We start from the raw sequence: 24,427 nt of genomic DNA, 5'->3' as shown, positions 1-24,427 counted from the left end.
TTCTTTCATAACATGAATGCAAACTCCAAAAGTCTTAACCCTTTCTCAAAGGGTCTAACCATTTCTCAAGAGGTCTTTACTTGGCTTTGTTTTAATGTTGATATTTACACAACAAGTTTGCCCAATGGAATTAAAGTCCTGAAGTCATGACTTATCATCAGTTCTGTCCAATCATACATTGACATAACTAGTAATTGTGACTTCATGCTGGCAGGCTCTTATCATGGAAGAAATCAAACAATGATGATGAGATGCTGAGATTTAAAAACAAAACAATAGCTATATGAACTGTAAGAGCTTCATTAAAGTGGTACTGACTCTTTGCTGTGTGATTGTCAGTAAGATCCAAATGCCAATGGACTATGCTTTATGATATCAGGTGTTGCTGTGTTACCTCAAGCTTTGCTGTGTAACTTCTTGCCTTGCTGTTTAACTTCTTGCTTTGCAATGTATCTTCTTGCATTGCTATGTTACTTCTTGCTTTGCTATGTGACCTATTGCTTGCTGTGTGACCTTTAGCTTTGCTATGTGACCTCAAGTTTTGCTGTGTGATGACCTCTTGCTTTGCTGTGTGACCTCTTGCTTAGCTGTGACCTCTTGCTTTGCTGTGTGACCTTTTGATTTGCTGCATGACATCTTCTTTTGCTCTGGGACCTATGGGACCTCTTGCTATGATGTGTGATATAAGGATTTGTTGTGTGACTTCAGTCTTTGTTGTGTGATCTCTTGCTTTGTTTTGCTACCTTTGGCTTTGCCCTGTGACTTTTGCTTTGCTATTCTCAGTATTTACTGTGGGATCTCTTGCATTGCAGTGTGGCCTGTTGCTTTGCTTTGTGACCCCAGGCTTTAATGTGTGACCTTTTGCTTAGCTGTTTGACATTTGGCTTTGCTGAATGACCTTCAGCTTTGCTGCAGGGCCATTTGGTTTGCTGTGACCTCAAGCTTTGTTGTATGACCTCTTGCTTAGATATGTGACATTGGGCTTTGCTCTGTGATCTATGATTTAACTTTGTAACCTCTGGCTTTTCTGTCATGATCAAATAGTGTCAGGCTTGTTCTAATTCCATGGCTTCTGATTTGTATTCAAATTTTATATTACCCCTCCCTTAACCACTGTCAACAGAAAAAGGGGATAGTGTCTTAATCAATACCAGCTGCTACTCCGCAATGGATAATTTAACTAGCTGTAACAAGACAAGGTTTCCATGTATTTGTTTATATTTTTGTCTTTGTTAAGACAAGACTTTCCAGCAGAGGTTTTAACAGATAATAAAACAATCTTTAGTTCTTATAAAATATTATTCAATCTTCATAAAATCGCCCAGAATAGCAGGCGAGACAGCTCTCCCTTGGTAAGCTTTGTTGTATGAAGGATTACTTCAGATATCTACAACCACTGCATCGATAACAATGGGGGTAATATATCTGGGAGTCCGCGGACAACGAGATAGAGTCACAGCTATGTTGGAATCTCTGACAAGATCTTATTACAATGAAGAACTGTCTCCTAATTACAACAAAATTTGATGTCCAGGAACAACAGGTGAAGTCTTATACCTTATCTGATCCACTGGACTGGCCAAGGCCAAAACATTTCAGAGGTGACAGAAACAAAGGACATTGCGATATCAACAAATTAATCTTTTGTTTTTATAGGTCATTGCTTTTTTAACACTGCAGAACCTTTGTTAAAATGTCTCAGTGCCTTGTATGACAAATTTACTTAGCATGATAGTATATCATACATGGATCGAGTTTTCTAAAACTTTACTTCTGATGCCATACACATGAAATCTTATACCTCTCATCCCTATAAGAGACAGTGTATCAGACTTAATTAGCATATCATCAAGAGACTGTCTAGATAATCTAGTTATCATTATATACCATCCATACATTATGTACCTTATCTATCTATTGAGCATAAATTATCATCCACGGATTGTGTAATGGGTTGGCTGAAATAATGATTGACCAAACCTGGATTCGAACCCAAATTCTGCGCAGTGAATTTCATGCAGGTGCTCTACATGCTGAGTGATCTAATGCCAGTATGCGAACCAGTCTGTCCTCTGACTGTCACATTCCTTCCACCTTAAATTAATGATCTTTACCATGGAAGATCACCCAAGGCTCTTTCCCCTGGCAGGAGTTAACCTGTCAGTTCCTGGGGTTGACACTGCACCAAACGTATCGAGATGGGAGAAATAATAACAGCCTGGGATTTAAACCCAGGCCCCCTGAATTTCTTGTCAGGTGCTCTACCAACTGAGCAATCTGGCGCCAGTATTCAAACTGGTCTTACCATCACAATTGCATATAAGTACCGGTAAAGTGTATGTCATTTCCAGACTCTCTATTGAAATAAACAATAAACTCAATAAATGTTTTCTCTTCTGCAATTGTTACCTTCTAGTGCAGTGCAATGAATTAGAGCATTAAATGCAAATCTAAAAATCATGGGTTCAAATCCTGCTGCGGCTTTTATAGTTTGTATCTTTCCAAAATTTTAAAAATATTTTTTGGGTCAAATATTGTAAAATCTAAAAATTGTGAGCTGGTGAGAGTATCTAATATCGACAGGTGTCCCATACAACCTTACTGATGCTTTTTATAGTCTAAAACATAGTAAAAATTTATTTAAGCAATGAATTCAATATCTATTTGTTTTATACGATATAAAATGGTTTGGGGCAGTTTATGCTTTATAAACAGCAAAGCAGTTTATGAAAAAGCTTAAACTGTTTCAAACCATTTTAAATCGTATAAAACTAATAAATATTGAATGCATTGATTACAATATCAATTTTTTACTCTTAATTGTAGATAAAAACAGTCATTTGATCTTTAAAATGAAGTCAAATTATACAAAATTCAAACGTAAATCAGGCAGATTGATGCGTCTTTGATGTTAGTCTTACTATGATGTAAGCAACGTTCTTTATACGATATAAAATAACTTTTTAGCCAATCAGAGAGCATGTTACAACTAGAATTAAATTATCTAAAAATTATGATTAACAGGGAGGGTACCCATAGAATAGTACTGATTCCATTGATACTCACTCTCAGATGAGCTGGGTCTTAGTTTGTCTCGTTCATTTGCAATTTTCTAAAAAAGGAAAAAGAAAACAATTTCACATAACTGACTGAAGTATCAAAACTGATTCATAATACATGTTTTACAATACATTGTAATAAGAATATCAATTACAAATGACATTTTTTCTCATCCTAATGAACTTACAATAATAAACCAATTTTCCGGATAGGCATGCAAAATCCTTTAGCTGTAATTATCAAGGTCATAGAAAAATCAACTTTTGTCATTTCTGTCGGTTGATTTCAGGGGGATATCAATTTGGATCCTCTATTTAAACATTTGGATAAACTTCATAGCTACATAGGAAGTTTGACGAACACTGGTGGGCAATAAAATCATTGTGTTATCAGAATAAAATGAACTCGGTAAGAATCAAACTGTTCATATTGGATGAATAGAATCAATAACTTACTATACACATAAGCGCAAGTCATAGACTGGTTTTTAAGAAATAAGAATATACATTGGAAATGCTTTTATAATCCTCTCTCCAAAATAACATTAGGACAAAATAAGTGTCCCATAAAACATGATTTAACTCATTGGTTTTATATGTGTATACCCTAATACTCTTTCATTATTCAAGTGTTAATTTTTAAGCTTGGGAATATAAAATCTAATTATAACTAGGTACCATTGTCAAGAATTTTTCTATACAAGGCACTGCTGCAAAGGAATCTTTTTTGATCCAACAAAGCAGTTCTCTCAATGTGTAAGTCCAGTAAATGGTTCAAGTGCAATAAAAACATACATACAAGGATAAAGCAAAGTTAAAAATTCCTTTCCAATTCATTTTCTAACGTACCGTACGGTATTTGCTATGCTTATGATTAAATCATATTTCTTTAATTTGAACTACCTCTTCAATCAGTTTTTGCCCTCATCTGTTTTCAGAATAAAGTACATGCAAGCAGCTGCCTTGAAAATCTTTGAAATATATATACCAGTAATTATGATTATGAAATATTTCACTTGACCCCTGATCTTATTTTCTATCAAACAAAAACTGTGATATGAAATGTTGACAGATTAATCTGTAACAAATCCAGAGAAAAAAGACATGCCATTAGAATAAAAGTTTGGGAAGAACATCCAACACATTGTTAAAATAAAACGATAAATTCCCCAGATTAAATATTAGTACACGCACTTACACTATTTATACACAACAGCTCGTCAAATCATTCCTTATATAAGATTTCCCATTCACTTTTTGATTTTTGAATTGCATGTATACAAATTGTTTTCCGTTTTCTTTTTTGTTATTAATATTTCTGCCATGGAAACACATTTGCATAATTCACATAAATACGTAGAGACTGTTAGATACCACCGTTAAAAAACATTTCATTCTACGCTGCACCCTTTCAGGGATAGAAATCTTTTTATTGGTGTTCAAATTTCCAAAAAAGATAAGATTTTATGATGAATAGGAAATCACTTTGAGGTTGAAATTACATTTTCTAAAGAACAGTTCACCTGAATTGGACATTAAAATAAAGGCTTTTACAAAAGTTAATGTGTATGAATTTTTGTTGAAGTTGACGCACACACAGACTGTCCTACCCCAAACAGTTACATTAAGGGTGGGATCTAAGTCAATTGTTTCACCTGTGGGAAAGCGTAAAGGTAAAAATTAAGGTGTAGACTTTGTCATTGTGAAAACTTAATCAAGCACACATCTCTTACGTACACGTACAATGTGAATGGCACGTGTTGATGTTAGATTATCAACAGGTAGCACCATTTACCGTAAATTCAAACTTTAGTCTGATGTATTAAGAAAAACAGAATATGGCAACAACAAATGTCCCAAGGTTTCAAAAACCAATGCACGTAACATATCTCAACTTTATGCACTTGCAGTATTTTCAAACGTAAAGTTATGCATGAAACACTCTAGCTGCAGGTTTGTAGCTGACCCATCAACAAAGATTTGTCATCTGAAATTTTTCAGACCTGGAGCTCAGACCTACTGCTAGAAACACTCCAAAGCAATCTACATGTATATTAAACTTTTACTTTGAGTTGGTTCAAAATTATGATTAAAATTGAACCATATGCAAATTCATTATAATTACATTATTTTATGGATTTACAAACTTTTTCTACATAATTCATAATATTTCCATTTTGCAGTGTCTTTGTCTGTGATAACACTTCATATCGATTTTGTACTATTCAGTCCTAAAAATTCAAATAACGTATAATTGGGGCGCAAGCGGGGTTTTCTTAATTACCGGTATATTTCAATATCTAATCTTACAATTGCTGAAAATTATATAAGTAATAAGAAATCATTCTTTGAATATTATGAGGTAGTAATTTTGGTCAGGGCGTGATCAAATCTATCTGACATAAAGTCTCTGGCTTTATTGGAATTGATCACGCCTCGATTGAAATTATCACCTAATAAGACTCAATTAGGAATGATTCCTTATTCCTTAACTAAGCCCACTTCCCTGCCTTTAATGTTTTCCTGTTACAGTATATATTTAATGAATGTGATAAACAGTTGAACTTCGATATCTCGAACACTGATATCTCAAATACAGTGGATATGTTGAAGTGATTTTAAGTCCCAACCACTTATTTTAAGGTATTTTACCCTCAATATCTCGATTACTCTGATATCTCAAAGTTTCTAAACAGTCCCATCGAGTTCGAGATAACGAAGTTTGACTGTACATACATATTGTATTCTCATAGCCATAAACAAACAATAAATCACATGGATCTCTAGAGTATAATGGCTGTAGAGAGTTTTGACTTTTATTTTCTAGACTAGTATCTTTATAATAATTATAACTTTAATTGATCTATGTAATTCTTAATCTCTATACCATATTTATAAGATGAAATAATAATTTGGTGTGTAACATCTTAGTATTCCTTGAAACATTTGGTTTTGCAGTCATATCCAAAATCTTCTAGTCTAGAGTGAAAATAAATATAACAACCTCACTTCACCAATAGATATTCCTATTTTTTATTTATATGGTGGGGTGGTAAAGGATTAGATAAACCGTATTATCTTATAAGGTTTATTTTGTGTATATTTTTTTAAAAGCCCCCCCCCCCCCCCCCAAAAAAAGGGGGTGGGCAGTTCCTTCAGAATCCAATTTTTAATATGTACATTTATCACTAAGAAAAAATGTCTCTTTTTGAGGAAGGGGGGGGGGGGGGGGGCGATACCTCCCGATGTGACATGCCTGCACAGGATTTGAATTCAAAGTAGCTGAATATGTGTTTATTTTTTCTTCTGCTTCACTTCAAGTTAATTTTCAAGTATAAGTGAAGTCACAAATCAAGATGCTGTAAGTGTTCAATTAAACAAATTCCAACACAGGACACAGTGTTCTTAATCCAAAATACAAAAATTATAAGAATACTAATATTGACATTACATATACACAAAAGTTCCTGATAATCATTTTGATAATCCAGAATTCTATTTCACCTATTTTATTCAATATTTTCTCTTGGAACATAATTTGACCTTAAGTAAAGATATTTTCTGTTATTATGGTTGGTGATGAATAAGAAGTACCTTAACTATTGTATTATTTGTTTGCTTTGACCTCTTCATGACCCATTATCAATACACGCATTAGCAAATATCAGGTTTTTAATTGCAGCATCGGTAAGCATCAAATACAGAAACACTGATTAAACAAAAAATTATAATGTACTCCATTCAATGAAATTTAGAACATTCACACGGCCCAGTTTTATGACATTATCAATCAGATTTTGGTAATGTCAAATAAATGAGTACCAAACTGTTTCCTTTTTAACTTTACGGTAGTATTAATTATGGTGTTAGTCGAAAACTTAGGATAGAGTCTTCAATTAGTTCCTCTTAAATGGAATCAGTGCCATCAAATTTAGTATTTTGGTTTTTTTTATTTCAGATACCTGTTCTAGTATGTTTCAGGGAACCAACATTAATTAATTTTGTATAATTATCATTATATCTTATATAATTTAATGCCTTTTTCATTTAATTTGACCTTATAAGTCATTCCCAAGGATACACTACTGCAGCATTTTAGTCCTATCACAACTGTAGTCCAATTTATTTACTTTATAATTCAAGGAGTTAAAATTGGTGTTTGGTAAGCTCAGTTGCTGATTAATACATTAATGGCCAGAATTTTTGACATATGGTGCCAGTGTCTGTGTAAATTATACCGGTAAACTCTGATTGCCATTGAGCAATTACATTGAACACTTCATTAACTTTTAATAGCATGGTTTGTACAATTTTCGATGGATGCTTCTTCCCAACCAAAAATTGCAAATTTGAACCATTCAAAGTGCAATCATTGTGACCAACATGTTTCATAATCATGATAAATTCTGTGTGTAGGCAAATAAGATATGCAGTTTTATCAAAAGAATGACAATCAAGAAATTAAGTTTATAGAGTCGGGTTTGATCTGATGATCTGCACCTGGCTATAAGACTCTTGAAATCATTTTTATAAATTTATCATATGACCTTCCATTATAAGGTGGAAACTAGACAACATTAAGATGGTGACCATCTTAAAAGGGCCCCACTTAAATAATGGTCAATAGCATGAAAAGAATTTCAGACAACTTTGCTTTGACCCTGACCTATAACTTAGAAATTTTCTAGCTGGCATAGAACTTCTAATTAAATCTAATTACCCCCTACATACAAACATTTTTGTTTCATCTGTAAACAAATGGGAAATAATCTACGCTCCAAAACTGATTATAGAGAGATCCACTATGACCTTCACATTGACTAAGTTCAAGGTCACTGCACACCATTAACCAAGTTATAGCTCTGTTTAAGTAAAGTATTAACCAAATAGGGCTAAGTGGAAAGTATGAATGCTCTTAAAAAAGGATTTTTGTGTGATCTGATATGACCTTGACGCTTGACCTACAAACATTATTCAAGGTCACTGTATACCCTTTGACCAAAGGAACCATGTAAGTGAAATATGAGCCAGAGTAGACCAAAGAGAGAGAAGATATGCTTCAGACAAGGATTTTGTATATCATTCTGCTATGAACTACACATTTGAATTTGAAAATTGGTTCAAGGTCACAACAGTGAAGAATGAGCCAAATAGGGCTAAGTGGAAAGTATATCGTATATGCTCTGAAAAAAAGAATTTTTGGATGGTCAGCTACCCTTTGACCATAGACACTCTGTGAGTGAAGAATGAGCAAGAATAGACCAAGGGGAGAGAAAATATGCCCCAGACAAGGATTTTATATATAATTTTGAAATGACCTTAAACTTACACTTAAAAACATGGTTCAAGGTCACTGCACACCTTATATCCAAAGGCACTCTGTGGGTAAAATATGAGCCAGATTGGGCCAAGGAGAGAGAAGATATGCTCCGGACAAGCAATCTCAGACAGCAGACAAACGGAAAGACAGACAGACAGATGGACAAACAGACTGATCATTTTAGGGCACCCACAGAGCGGAGCCCTAATAAAAGGTCACAGAAAGCCTGTGTTATATTTTAAGCCTTTTGAGCATCAGTAATTCACCATGAGTTGAACTTCTTTGTGATTGTATTTTATTGTATGGGTTCATGCAAGTATTGTTTTATTTCATGGTGAAAAGGGATGGTAGAATTAATGTTGGCCTAGATAGGGATTTGAATCAGGACCCTGAATCTCCAATCAGGTGTTCTATCAACCTAGCTATATGCACAGGTGATCTAACCAGTCAGGCCCTGTCAGTATTTTTTCCAGTAACACTATATAAATAGTGCCTGTTTAGGAGGGTAACTGTTGAAATTGACACCCCAAGACAACCATTGTCAACCGACGCGAAGCGGAGGTTAACAATGGTTTTCGAGGGGTGTCAATTTCAAAAGTTACCCTCCCAAACAGGCACTATTTATTTTATTATACTGAATGTCTTAATTTTCAAGAAAATTTTACTGCTTTTATATAAAAATGAAATGAATTCTACGGCGAACCGTACACTCATTATATACGCACATGTAACAATTTGTTGTGTTACCCATTGCCAAGAGCGTTGCTAATGCTGAGGGTAATAGAACGGATTACCAACTGCGTCTAAACCAATCAGATTTCAGTATTTAACATGAAAGTATAATAATACAATTTGGTGCCCTGACTTATAGCCCATGGAACTGACAAGTTAACGACTGACAGGGCAAAGAGCCTCTGAAATGTTGATCATCAAAAACAACAATTTCAGGAGGAAAAATGTGAAAGGAAGCCTGATTGGATTGTCACCACCAGATTACTCAGTTGGTAGAGCAATGATTATAGGCTCGGGTTCGAATCCGAGTCTGGGCTGTCAAACCATCCTACTATAGTGGTAATTGTGAACCAGTCTGGGCTGTCAAACCATTCAACTATAATGGTAATGGTGAACCAGTCTGGGATGTCATACCATACTACTATAATGGAAATTGTGAACCAGTCAGGGCTGTCATACCATCCTACTATAATGGTAATTGTAAACCAGTCTGGGATGTCATACCATCCTACTTTAATGGTAATTGTAAATCAGTCTGGGCTGTCATACTATCCTACTATAATGGTAATTGTGAACCAGTCTGGGATGTCATACCATCCTACTATAATGGTAATTGTAAACCAGTCTGGGATGTCATACCATCCTACTATAATGGTAATTGTGAACCAGTCTGGGCTGTCATACCATCCTACTATAATGGTAATTGTGAACCAGTCTGGGCTGTCATACCATCCTACTATAATGGTAATTGTGAACCAGTCTGGGCTGTCATACCATCCTACTATAATGGTAATTGTGAACCAGTTTGGGCTTTAATACCATCCTACTATAATGGTAATTGTGAACCAGTCTGGGATGTCATACCATCCTACTATAATGTAATTGTGAACCAGTCTGGGCTGTCATACCATCCTACTATAACAGTAATTGTAAACCAGTCTGGGATGTCATACCATCCTACCATAATGGTAATTGTGAACCAGTCAGGGCTATTATACCATCCTACTATAATGGTAACTGTGAACCAGTCTGGGTTGTCATACCATCCTAATCTAATGGTAATTGTAAACCAGTCTGGGATGTCATACCATCCTACTATAATGGTAATTGTGAACCAGTCTGGGATGTCATACCATCCTACTATAATGGTAATTGCGAACCAGTCTGGGCTGTCATACCATCCTACTATAATGGTAATTGCGAACCAGTCTGGGCTGTCATAACATCCTTCTATAATGGTAATTGTGAACCAGTCTGGGCTGTCAAACCATCCTACTATAATGGTAATTGTGAACAAGTCAGGGCTGTCATACCATCCTACTATAATGGTAATTGTGAACCAGTCTGAGATGTCATACCATCCTACTATAATGGTAATTGTGAACCAGTCTGGGTTGTCATACCATCCTACTATAATGGTAATTGCGAACCAGTCTGGGCTGTCATACCATCCTACTATAATGGTAATTGCGAACCAGTCTGGGTTGTCATACCATCCTACTATAATGGTAATTGTGAACCATTCAGGGCTGTCATACCATCTTACTATAATGGTAATTGTGAACCAGTCTGGGCTGCCATACCATCCTTCTATAATGGTAATTGTGAACCAGTCTGGGCTACCATACCATCCTACTATAATGGTAATTGTGAACCAGTCTGGGCTGTCATACCATCCTACTATAATGGTAATTGTAAACCAGTCTTGGATGTCATACCATCCTACTATAATGGTAATTGTGAACCAGTCTGGGTTGTCATACCATCCTACTATAATGGAAATTGTGAACCCTGAAATTCATTTCAACTGACCTGTGATTTGAATATTCTTTTTAGCTTCAGCAACATGATTGATCACATTTGTTTAACATCTTAAAATCCATATCCAGAGTGTGACCAATGGATAACTAAAGTAATTTAAAATGTCCAGCGCCTTTCCCTCAAAGTTCCTTATAAGACAGGAAGTATCTATAGATTGATTATACCGGTACTTTGCAAAATCCATATTTTATCATATTCAAGGTAGTGGTGGTTTAGAGATGTCAATAAAAGCATGACAAATGGGCTCTAATTATCAGGAGAGAGGTCAAAATCTCTAACTCTAGGAATGCCGCCTTTCCTTTCGACAAAGACTTAAGAAATGTTTGTTTTAATAGCTTTTATCATAAGTGTAAATTTCTGAATATAAAATGTGCATAAGAGAGAACATCATTAGTTTATAAACTGAAAGGGTAGCAAAAGGGTACAGCAAATGACATAAAAATCCTTTTATTCTGGCAGGACATCAAATACATATTGAGTTACAGTACATGTACATGCCTGGCTCCATAGTGAAATGTTTACAAAAACAAGGAACTTTAAAATTCAAAACTTTAAAAAATTCTCTCTTTATCATTATAATAATTTTACTCCATCTTCCTTTCCTGCTTTAATAGTTCCTTAAATTCATTTATAGTTAACACATTATAGATATACCTGGACCTGAATGTATGAATTTTAAGTTCAAACCAAATGACTAGATTTGGCTGGGTCGAAATGATAAAGCAATTAATCTTCTACGCCATTGATAACATTGTGACTCTTCCTGTGAAATCAATAAACTGTAAAACTTGTTCTAAATCATTTTCTCTGTGATAAAAAAATATAGAGCAAAACTGTATACTTTTATTAAAATTGATTGATAATCTAACTCCATGGAAAAAATGTGTTTATGCCCAAATCAATGAAACACTGAATGAAAATGACCACAATTAATACACACTAAATTTTCCTTTTTATTATTAATTGTACTGGACACTCTTATAAACCAGTAACATTAAGATTGTTCCTCATCACATTGACTGTCAATTCTATAAATAAGTTATGAAAGGATCTAATGTACTTTCATATTTATCAAAACAAACTTATGATGTTTGCAACTACAAAGTACTTGAATCAGAGGGACAACACTATGTTACCTTAAAATTAGTGACATCCTATGATTTATCTGTGTTTCATCCTTAATCCCACTTAATCCTTTATCATTATCTACTTTCCCTCAATCATAACAATCTTATCTGTTGGAGTGTATCAGTATTCATTATCAACATATTTCATTATAATCATGAAATCCAAAAATTCTCAAACAAGTGTCTCATAAATGATATAAGCTACTATTCATATCAATGCTTGGTTGAACCAAACAATGATGACACCGAAGGTTGTTTGGTATTTGACCATTTCATTGATTAACACTCAGCATGCTCAGAGCTATGGGGATCATAATATTAGATCAGTGTACATCAACAAATAAGTAATTGTCTGAGACTTAAACTAATTTACAAGTTATTATTTTTAATAAAATAAAGTTTCAAAGTTGACATCACCTGTTGGACCATTTTCATCCGCAGCCGAGTCATGTGATCGTGGACGCTATCCGTGTCGGTCGCCATTTTCCTGTTTCTTGGTTACTCAACGCCAAAATTCATGTTTTCTGTACGTTTCCCCTCTATAGAATTTTCGATCTATGCGCTTTCATACCTATGAATATTGAAAATACCATAGTTGAATGGATAGAGCGCACGATTCAATAAGCAGAGAATGGCAGGTTCATTACAATACAAGGGGGGTTTCGCGATGTGAGCTGGGGATTTAAATTCATCCCTTGTGATTTCCTTTTATACTTTCAAAGAATTCGGGCTTTTATCTCCATACCTGTGAAGAGAAAAGTAATAACCATCATTTCCTATAAGTTTTCAGATCTTACATTATCTTAGCGTATATATATCGAAAATCTCTCCCCAAGAACAGGAACTTGGGACTGTCCAAATTTTTTTTATCGATATTGAAAACATAACAGCTCTATCTAATTTGTGAATTTGGAACATTAAAGCTTATCATATACGCTGGACTTACACTGTCGCTGCTTACAACTTATTCATGTCTCTTAGAGTTACTTAGTAGAGTTTTTCATCGATGTTCTTTGCAACATCTCAAACTCTCCCGCCATTTTGAACATCGAACAGGTGCTCGTCACATGATCAACTATGATGTCACAAAACATGGTGGACTACTCTTGCGAAATGATATCTGTTTATCAATTTTGTGTATCGTATTTATCCTGTTTCCGCAACTTTATAGAATAAACATCAGGTGGGATACGTAACTTACGGATTATATATTGTAAAATCATTTTAAGTCATTTCTTGATTTTGTCAATTTAGAGAAAAAGAAAGGGAATGTGATATTGTGTTTGTCAAAATGACATTTATCATAACATCAGCTGACTATTGCTGCATTCCAATTTTATGAATTAGAATCGGACATTGTCATTTGTTCATAATCATATTTACTATTGTTTGGATTGTAGATCCTCAGTCTAGAGCATCCAAGCATACGTACATTATCTCAAATTTTAATCCAAGCTTATACACCCAGTATGAGTAGATCAAATCAGCATTTTGTGGCCAGCCTCATACACACCATAGCTACTCACACATCAGATGTGAACTCAGTGGCTTTCTCACCAGATGGGACACTTGCAACAGCGTCAGGAGACAAAACAGTGAGGCTGTGGGATACAGCAGATTTCTCTGAACTTACTGCGTCCCCACTGGTCGGCCATTCTTATTATGTTCACTGTTGCACATTTTCACCATTTGGAACCATTCTTGCAACATGCTCTACCGACGGCAAGCTCATCCTTTGGGATGTCAAATCAGGGTCCAAGGTTTGTGAACATTGACATATGATTAATTGTACATTTGACCTGTTCATGCAATGAATTATAACTGGGATGTAGTAAGGTCCCTATAATATGGTGAGAATTATAAAAAAATCACAAAGACATTCCTGAAAAAATATCTGATGTTGTTAATTTTTTCGTATGGATTAATTTGGTCATTTTAAACATCTGGCTCAGTGCAAGTAGTTGTTTGTCATTCTGTAGTTAATCATTAATTTAAGTATATAGATATCTTATTCTAACTTCTGAATGTTTTAGGTTGCAACTTTTCAACACAGCAGCAAACAGAGTATCAGAGTCTGCCGATTTTCTCCTGACTCCAACTATATTGTATCAGGGAGTGACGATGAAACTCTTGCTCTTTGGGATATAACAACAAAAACATTAGTCAGGTAAACTTTGACAACTCATGAAATTATGATACGGTATGTGTTTAATTATTATAACACAAATATTTAAAAGAATTTATGATTACCAGGTATTGTTTGAAAGACACAGCAATTAGAATAAAATTTGTTTTAAATTTTCAATTCTCAAAGTTTCAGATTCTTCCACATCATTCTCCCACATTCCTCCAACACCTGTCATGATGATATTTTTCTGTATTCCCCACTAGGTCCTACAACACCTGTCATGATGATATTTTTTTGTATTCCCTACTAGGTCCTACAACACCTGTCATGATGAAACTACAACACCTATCATGATGATATTTTTCTGTATTCTCCACTAGGTCCTACAACACCTGTCATGATGCCTCAGTAGTCGCCTGTGCCTTTACACCTGACAGTACCTTCATTGTATCAGGCAGCAGCATTGGAGACTTGAGAGTCTGGGATGCCAAGTATGGGCATGGGAAAGCTCTGATTTACAACTTAGATTGTCACGACCTTGGGGTCACAAGCTGCGACTTCTCCCCACACATTAGGGTCAAGGACCATGGTATCAGTGGCTGTGTGACCTATGAATTAGCCACCTCTGGGCAGGACAATCTCGTGAAGATATGGGAAATGACTGCAGACCTAAGCTGTGCTTGTAAGTTATATATAAGAGTTTACTCTAGATTTCATTTTAAAAATTGGAATTGTAACTGATCAACTGTTGATTATAAATCAGAAGTATTCAGTGTGAAAAAAAACACACATTTATTAGATCATGGCTATCTGGATGATTATGCTGATGTGCATCATTGTTGTGTGACTTTTAAATATCTGTAATAATGAAATGTTTTGACATTGTATAAAATGGTTCACCTTCTTCCCAGCAGTGGTTCTAAAACAGAAACTGACTCTGAAAGGACACGAGGGAACTGTAAACTTCTGCTGTTTTTCATCGAATGGAAACTTCATAGCCTCAGCGTAAGTTTCTTTGATCTTTGTTATTGATTCAATGACCTGCTGGTGAATGCATCTTATGCCTTTTGAGAGAATTCGTAAGTGTTGGTCCTTTGCTTCAACATTCAAAATTTGGTTGTTTCTATTTCAGCTCCATTGACAAAACGGTCCGTGTTTGGGATTCTGTAAGTCAAACTTAACTCCATTTTGTCAGTTAATTTTTATGCGCTTTTGAAACATACAAGAAGCGTGTACGCATTGCCATTGCAAATTTAATGACCAGAATGACCTTTGACCTTTGTTTCAGTCTACTGGGCAGCAGCTGTGCGAGGTTGAGGGACACACTCGTTACGTGACAAGCTGTGCTTTCTCTAATGACAGTCGACTACTAGCGTCAGGATCAAACGACAAGTTGGTGATGATCTGGAAACTCACAACACAAGAAGATTGCATTGGTGAGTGTCTTGTCAATGAATTGAATCTAAAAATTGGAGGAGACCAAAATGACTTGCACTGCAAAATTGCACCATTGGTATCTACAATTAAGAAGTACATCATGATTGCTTTTGGCAACTTAGCGATAGTAGAGTATAGTGGTGCAATATTACAAGTCATTAGTTTGTTCTTTCTAACAAATACCAGTAATTTTTATATATTTACTTGGCAAGTTACAGTTAGCTGAAATTCTGTCTTATAAGGCTAGGAGCTCATATTTCAAATGTTTAGATAATAAGGATATGGGAATTGATTTGCATCCACATTTTGTTGCATCATTAAACGTTGTGTTAGTTAACCTTTTAGACAATTACAAAGAACCACAGTGTGCTCTGAAGACCAAAGATGCCAACGGTGTACACAAGCCTATGGACTCTTGGTCTGCCGAAGAAGTCGGTGATTGGTTAGGGCAAATTGACCTTGGCAAATACAGAGACAACTTTGTATCCAACGCCATCGATGGGACAGAACTCTGTAACATGAATGACAAGATGCTCATAGATCTGGGTGTTGGTATGTATTGCATAAATAGTTTTCTTACAACATCTTTGTTAAGTGAAGTAATGTCTTTATTTCTTTGCTATTTTTTTTTCATATCTTTGTAAAAAAGGGGAAGGGATAAATTTTTTATTATAAGATTCTGAAACTGTACAAGACAACCTTAGAAGAAAGTTCTGATATTATAAAGAGGTTATATTTTTCTGGCAAAAATTATGCTGTTAAGTAGTTTGTGACAGTTTTTAATGGTCTATGATATTGTCTTAATCTTTGATTGCTTTATAATGTATTTATTTTTTTATTATTGTTTTCACAGAACGAATATTCAATTTAAGAATTTACATGATATTTTTCTGACTTTCAGCTGCCATGGGTCACAGAAATAGGATTTTACGCTGCATTAAAACGGCTCAGAACAAACCCACAGTTAGCAGGAGTGTTTCCAATTTGTCAGGTAATGAAAGACAACTCCAGTGAATGACCTATTAGATCAAGCACCAAATGTGATTAAAAAAATTGATCAAAAAGGAAAGAGTATCTGGTAGATAACTCTAGTTTTTCCTGCAAGAATTGTTTTCATGAAAGGAATTTTTTAGATTTTTTTCAATGTAAGTGCAATACCTAATTGATAAATTGATAAAGGAGTATTTGATGGCTAGGAAAGGAAAGAGCAGATAACTCTTGCTTGTTCTTCTCATATTGATTTTTTTAAAACATTAATTCAGTTGCTATTGAGCATTGTAATTCAGTAGTTAAGTGACTTTGTAGATAATGGTATTCCTGATGAGTACTTATGTCCCATCACCAGGGAAGTCATGAAAGATCCTGTAATGGCAGAGGGTAGGTCTTTGTCTGAATGTTTGTTTGTTTGTTTATAACTAAGTTAAAACTCTTACAGGCAAATTAGAGCTTCTGCATAACAAATAAATTTAACTTTAGTGTGTAAGTTAATGTAAAATCCAGTACATGTGACTGTTATAAAAGTACATGCATTTAATTACCATGATATTCACATGATAATGTGTTTGTAGATGGCTACACCTATGAGCGATCAGCTATCCAGGGATGGATAGACAAAGGGAAGGATACCAGCCCAATGACCAGTATACCACTCAAGACCAAGCAACTGATTCCCAACAGGAGCCTGAAGATGCTGATTCAGAACTATCTAGACAGTGGCAAAGGATGATGTGTAGTGAACCACGTACAAGGCCCAAATGTACAATTTGTTGAACGTCTGTGCAACAGACAATTTCAGTTGTTATATATTGTGATATTTGCATAGAGATCAATTTAAACCTGTGTAAAATATGCTATCTTACATTAATTACATTATAAAAGATGAAAGTGAAATTTGTTATTCTATCTTTTGTAAAATTTGAATTTGGAAAGATGAGTGAGATTTGTTATTCTTCATTCTATGACTAACCAAGTGTATATTTTATTGATCTGCGATATTTTGGTGATTTATCAATACATTGTATCTCTCAACAGTCTGTAATCTATACCTGTGTCTTTCAAGATAGAAATCCATGTAAACAAACATGGTTTAATTTGACTGATCAAAATTAAAGGATGGCTCATCCTACATGTTTAACTTACATCTTTATAGTCCCTAATTACTGGTACTGTGATATCATTATAACATTTATTGGAATCAATTTTGTTGATTTTGTTAAGTGCAAAAGTTTTAGGAAATGTTATTTCATAGACCTTTGTTTTACAAATGCATATTGTTGTCACGTCTACCTTCATTGAACATTCATTTCATGGATTTACTAACAATTCTTGAAAATTGATGCTCATGCAACGAACAATGATGAAACTACTGTCCAATCATCTTTTTAAATACTGTTGCTTCTTTCTGTTGGTGTTACATGTATTGTTATTTATATAGTTTTGGTGAGCTCTGTCATTTTTTATTATCTATGTTTATACACCAAGTATGAAATCCATGTTGAAATGTCTATAAGCTATTCTTTAATTTCTATGAGCTTTTCATAGATTCTGTAGTTTTTATATGAGGTATATACAAACAATAACAAAGCTACAGTTTTGTTATCTTGCCCAGCAAGTGCTATACTTGTTCAGTGTATGGTACTGGCTTTGTGAACTATGTACACTGTGCAAAAAAACCCAAGGTGATTGAATTTCATTGAAGTTTGGCACTATTTATATTGTAAATTGCTGCAATTGTTGACTACCGTAGTTTTTAACAAAAAAGTGCAATGTATATTTGATTTAAAAAAAGCTGTAAACAAGAATTGATTAAACATGCTAAGTACCCAGATCTTTTATACAGGTTGATTTGAATGTACAGTGATTGATTATAAATGCATGTTATTTGTTGATCATAACACAGCAATTAAGTTAACATTTTCAAATAAGGACAAGAGTTGTCCATCTTTGATCTTTTTTTATTATAGCTGACATGAACCACATCTGTAAGACATATCTTATTTTCAAAAGAAACCAATGGAATAATACCCTTATGAAGTAATATTTGAAATTGATAGGTTTGATCTTCAGTCAGTGAAATCAAAAATTTTTTTAGAGACAGCTGATTGTTACGGGGTATCCCCTTGAGGCTACATGTGTCAATAATCAGATTTATTTTGTTGTGAAAGGTTAGGTACCTAGTACATGTACCTATGTTTTTGTTTAGTTTGTTGAAGTTTCTTGTTTTCTCTTTTTTATGATCATGTGCATGTAACAGGTCCTTGCCTATTGTGATTTCTTTTCACATGTAAGAATTGTTTTGTACTGAAATGTTATTCTTGTAACCATATTTTTTTTGATTTTGGTAATCAAATATTTTATACATTTTCATTGTATTTTCCAAAACTGATGTTGATCAAAGTAAATTTGTAAAATGAAAAGCCTTCATGTATTACAGATCTATATACAACGATTAGGAATCTGGACAATCAATTTAACAGAAGAACTTACCGGTAATATAAGTGTGTTTCATCAGTATCAAATTCAAGGACGTTAGCGTTAGAAATAATGAGCATTTTGAGATTTGGTCGTAAGTTCTTTTGTCCCCTTTTGCCCTCTAACCCTAAAAACTTTTTCATCAGTCTCTGGAGCTTTCACGTGTACACAGACATCACCCGGTTATATAGTAAGTCTACATGTTAAGACCTTAATTGGGCTCATAGCAACTCTTAACTAAAAAGCTAGCACCTTCTACTCTCGTGCAAAGTATTTAGTGAAGGAACAGTCTTCACCTGTTTTAACATGAAATCCATGTTGAAATTTCTATCTCTGTAATTTATCAAGTCTGTGGGAACAAAGGATTAATTTCTCAAACTTTTGCTCAGTCACTACACCAGAGCAAATATTTTGGGAAAGATGAAGGACAAATGACCTCTGAATCAAAAATCTTTAATTCTATTACTTTTACAACTGTCAACAAATTTAAGAATACCCGGTACAAGTAGTTTTATTTCTTTCTCTGTGGATATTTATGAAATGATGTGATGTAAACTGGTGTATAGGTTTTATTTTCTTTGAAATTGGTCACTAATGACATTTACATTGTGATAACATCCTTTAGAACTATGACATTCATCTCTAATGTGAACATGACGCCAGCTAATACATATATGACAATAGTCATGTGTAACAGGATGAGAGAAATAATGATGGACCAGACCAGGATTTCAACCCGGGCCCCCTGAATCTCTAGTTAGGTGCCCTACCTACTTAGCTTAGTATCTGGCTGTTACATTCCTCCCCCTTCAATGATCTTCGCCCTTGAAGATTATTCTAGGCTCTTCCCTTGACAGGAGTTAACCTGTCAGTTCAAGAGGTTGGTCAAGGCACCAATGTTAATGAATAGGGAAAATAATTATGGAACAGACCACGATTCAAAAATGTATTGTAATTCTTATTATGAGCTAGTATTACCCTTCAATTCAGCAAATGTTATTAAATATGATTTAAGCTAATGTAACACTTGAGAAGATTTAGTGTAACACTTGTTATAAGCTATTGTAACACATGACATTAGCTAAAGTAACACTTTAATTAAGCAAATGTAACACTTGAAATTAGCTAATGTAACTTTTGACATGAGCTAGAGTAACACATGAAATGAGCCAAAGGAACATATTAGTTAAGCTAACGTTTGACACTATTGTATGTGACACTTGGCATGAGCTATTACAAGATATGACAAGAGATAAAATAACACTTAAAGGACTATGTGCGGTATGGTCAAATATCTGCCCCCGATTTCAACCAATTTTTAAATAGTATCGCATAAAAATAAAATCTTCACAAATTATTGTATAGAGGATGCCTATAACTTTAATAATGATTTTAGTCATCATTGCTCATTCGCTGTGTATCTATGACGTCACCTAAATGGCCCAATTCCCGCAAATTTGCAAACAAATGAAAATATTCTCATTTTTGCTCTATATTTTGCATTCGGAAGTATAGAGCGCAGGTCTGCTCAAGTGCGATTTTAACATATGTTTTTCTTCAGATAGTTATACACATTATACTAAAATATGGTACTTGAGCAAGCCTGCGCTCGATGTTTCCCAGTCGAAAAACCATCGGAAAACACCCATATTTAGCTACAAAACATCAATTTATCAAAATAATGCAATATTCATGACGTCATTTCTACATTATGACGTCACTGTGGTGATAACCTTTTACACCTTTATTTCCAATATGATTTTAACTATCTTTCACCTTATTTTAAAGCTCTTTCTAAAACTTTGATTTTGGGGGGCAAAAATTGCATAAAACCGCACTTAGTCCTTTATGTTATGTAACAGTTGACATTATATAAATAGTGCCTGTTTGGGAGGGTAACAGTTGAAATTGACACCCCGAGAAAACCATTGTCAACCGACGCGAAGCGGAGGTTGACAATGGTTTTCGAGGGGTGTCAATTTCAACTGTTATCCTCCCAAACAGGCACTATTTATTTTGTTATACTGAATGTCTTTTTTAAAAATTTTAAGAAAATTTTACTGCTTTTAATAGGAATAACGTGAATTCTACAGCGAACCGTACGCGCATAATTTTCGCGCATGTAACATTTTTTATTGTTATACTTTCATGTTAAAAACTGAAATCTGATTGGTTAAGACGCAGTTAATAATATTTACTATTACCCTCAGCGTTAGCAACGCACTTGGCAACGGGTAACATTAAAAATTGTTACATGCGCGAAAATTATGCGCGTACGGTTCGCTGTAGAATTCACGTTATTCCTATATAAAAGCAGTAAAATTTTCTTAAAAATTTTAAAAAAGACATTCAGTATAACAAAATAAATAGTGCCTGTTTGGGGGGATAACAGTTGAAATTGACACCCCTCGAAAACCATTGTCAACCTCCGCTTCGCGTCGGTTGACAATGGTTTTCTTGGGGTGTCAATTTCAACTGTTACCCTCCCAAACAGGCACTATTTATATAATGTTACCCGTTACCAAGTGCGTTGCTAACGCTGAGGGTAATAGTAAATATTATTAACTGCGTCTTAACCAATCAGATTTCAGTATTTAACATGAAAGTATAACAATAGTTGATGTCAAACATGACATTATCTAGTGTTACGCTTGAATTTAGCTAATGTAATATTTAAAATTAATCATTGTAATACATGATATGTGTTAAAGTAACACTGAAATTTAGCTTATGTAACATTTTACATAAGTTAATGTGACACTTGAATTTAGCTTATGTTACACTTGACTTAAGATAATAAAACATGCGACCTGAACGAATGTTGCACTTAGCATGTGCTTATGTTAGAATTTACACGAGGAAATATAACACTGTACATGAACTTACTAGTATCACTTGAACTCGGCTAATATGACACTTGAATTGAGCCAATGAAACACTTGATTTAAACTAATGAAACGCTTAACTTGAACTAATGAAACACTTGACTTGAATTGAATTTTCTGCGAGTGTTTGTATCCCTTGACATTAGCTTATGTTACAACTGACGTGAGCTTCTATAACGTTTAACATAAGCTGATATAACACTTAATATGAGCTGATGTAACACTTTCACATGAGCTGCAACACTTTACCTGAGCTTATGTAACATTTGTTATAAGCAAACATTAACTTAACATTACCTTTTTTTCAACAACTGGCGTAATTAAATGTAAGTCTTGACACACGGTTTTTACACGAGCTTATGTAACATTTGAGCTAAAGTTAACTCTAATTTTTTTTTATCAAATGCTATTGACATTAGTTATTGACGTGAGCTAATATAACACTTGACATGAGCTTATGTTACACTTGACATGAGCTAACAGATACCTTACTTAAGTTTATGTAACACTTGCTATATGAAACACTTGACATGAGCTTATGTAACTCTTGGCTTAATGTAGCATTTACATTGAGGAAATGTAACACCGAGTTGATGCAATACTTTACATGAACTGAATGAGCTTACGTATGCTTGATATTATCTTATTTATTACTGACGTGATTTAATTTAATGACATGAGCTTATTTCACATTTGACATGAGCAATAGTGAATCATTGACATGAGATATTGTATACCTGAGATGAGCTTATGAACTACTTGAGATGAGCTTGTGAACTACTTGACGTGAGCAAACGTAAACATGACGTTGGGACATGACGTTGGGATATATGAAATTCAATATAAGTAAATATAATTCTTGACTTGAGCTTACGTAGCTCTTAACATGCTAATAAAACACTGGACATGAACTATGACTGGCATTAGCTTATACAACATGAGCTTATGTAATACTTGGTATAAGCTAATATAAAACTTGACATTAGCTTAAATTAATTTATCACTTGACTTGAGCTTACATAAAATAGACATTTGGATATTTAACAGTTGACATTAATTGATGTAATTCTTGACATGATCTATTACAACACATGACGTAAGCTATAACTGACATTAGCTTATATGACTCTTGACATGAGCTTATGTAATACTTGGTTTAAGCTAATATATCACTTGACATGAGCTAACGTATACCTAAAACTGAGCTTATGTAACACTTGACATGAGATAATATGACACTTGACATGAGCGAATATTACACTAACTTGAGCTAACGTAAATTTTGCATTTGCTAGTGTAACACTTCACTTGAGCTTACGTTTACTTATAATTAGCTAATGAGATACTTGGAATTTGCAAATGAACATTGTACTTGAGCTTGAATAAGGCTAAAAATGGTTTGATTATATACAACTGGTCATTTTTAACCCGAGATCGGAGTCAAGTTTAAGCTGTGGTTACTTCTAATGTAAAAAAAAAAATAAAAATAAAAAGGCTTAAGCTTAAAATGGAACATAGTGCATTGCTTATCTTCGTTGGTCATTAGCAAAGCTTATAACAGGATAAAAACTTCTGTCACAACAAAAATTCTCATGCTGAAATTGAAAATGGAATCAAGTTACACTGGATATAGGGTCATGTAAATCTCGACATGAAAAAAATGAGTTACTGAGCGTTTGCTAGTGATGCAGACAGCATGAACCAGCAAAAAGATCTAGACTTGTTATAATAAAACACTAGACATGAAGAAATTGTACTTAACTTCGTGTTACAATGTACTTAAGCTACTGTAACACCAGGCACGAGCTAATGTATTACTTGGTATAAGGGGATAAATCAGTGGACAAACAAATCAGACATAAGCTAAAGTTTTATTGACACTGAACTCACGTTGTCATTGCAATTGCTTTGCTTGTTAGCATATTCCAGAACCCATGGTAACGTGTACAATGCAATGCTCATCGAAAAGGGTATATTATTGTTTGTTTTCTTTTATTACTTATATTTCCATCGCATTATACCAGTTTTACTTCAGATTGCAAACATTAAATAATGGATGCATTGCAACTGGCGGTTGCTATGTATACTGAGTATAGTAAAACAAAGGCGCAGCGAGTATGCAAATGTATTATACATCGAAGAACATGCTGGACCAATAAGTTGGACATGGGGTTGCATTACACACCATATGTCACTCCATATTTTTTTTTCAATTTACACTAACTTATTGCAAGAGCACATTGCGTTTATTTAGTTTTATAATGAGTGTATTACCATTTTATATTGTGTGTCAAATAAAAAGTTAATCACGGTGAGCCAGAACTTTTACTTTAAATGATGCTATGAGTTCTACTCTTAGTGAATATACCGTTATCATAATATGTTTTTTTTTTATAAAAATCCCCATTTTTACACTATGCGATGTATGAGCAAATATCCAAATGAAC

General features: G+C 34.3%; 2 protein-coding genes across 8 annotated transcripts in view; one reads left to right on the top strand and one right to left on the bottom strand.

The window, feature by feature from the left end:
- The window catches only part of LOC128158603 (uncharacterized), a 44,974-nt gene extending 31,861 nt beyond the window's left edge, over positions 1-13,113 (bottom strand). For 4 of the 5 annotated variants that reach the window (XM_052821527.1, XM_052821548.1, XM_052821543.1 and 1 more), the window contains exons 1-3: positions 13,006-13,113; positions 12,477-12,630; positions 3,067-3,112 (exon numbers count right to left, since the gene is read on the bottom strand). In XM_052821527.1, the coding sequence (XP_052677487.1) occupies positions 3,067-3,112; positions 12,477-12,542 (112 nt within the window). In that variant the 5' untranslated portion in view covers positions 12,543-12,630; positions 13,006-13,113. Of the gene's footprint in view, positions 1-3,066; positions 3,113-4,257; positions 4,364-12,476; positions 12,631-13,005 lie in introns of those variants that run through there. The other variant, XM_052821564.1, reaches the window with a different exon arrangement.
- On the top strand, positions 13,102-17,556 carry LOC128158659 (WD repeat, SAM and U-box domain-containing protein 1-like). Of its 3 annotated transcripts, none has more exons than XM_052821600.1 (11): positions 13,102-13,242; positions 13,460-13,819; positions 14,093-14,226; positions 14,568-14,869; positions 15,099-15,192; positions 15,320-15,353; positions 15,476-15,623; positions 15,958-16,176; positions 16,526-16,615; positions 16,930-17,001; positions 17,193-17,556. In XM_052821600.1, the coding sequence occupies exons 2-11, from the start codon at positions 13,529-13,531 to the stop codon at positions 17,348-17,350; spliced, it is 1,542 nt and encodes a 513-aa protein (XP_052677560.1). In that variant the 5' UTR covers positions 13,102-13,242; positions 13,460-13,528; the 3' UTR covers positions 17,351-17,556. The 3 variants fall into 3 exon arrangements, with proteins under 3 accessions (XP_052677560.1, XP_052677568.1, XP_052677575.1); XM_052821608.1 differs by having other exon boundaries at positions 13,103-13,242; positions 15,102-15,192; XM_052821615.1 differs by having other exon boundaries at positions 13,103-13,242; positions 15,970-16,176.
- Positions 17,557-24,427: the final 6,871 nt, after the last annotated feature.

This window comes from Crassostrea angulata, chromosome 1, assembly GCF_025612915.1.
Source record: "Crassostrea angulata isolate pt1a10 chromosome 1, ASM2561291v2, whole genome shotgun sequence".
In the NCBI taxonomy this organism is placed as follows: Eukaryota; Metazoa; Mollusca; class Bivalvia; order Ostreida; family Ostreidae; genus Magallana; species Magallana angulata.
This window is presented reverse-complemented; position numbering and strand designations above follow the sequence as displayed.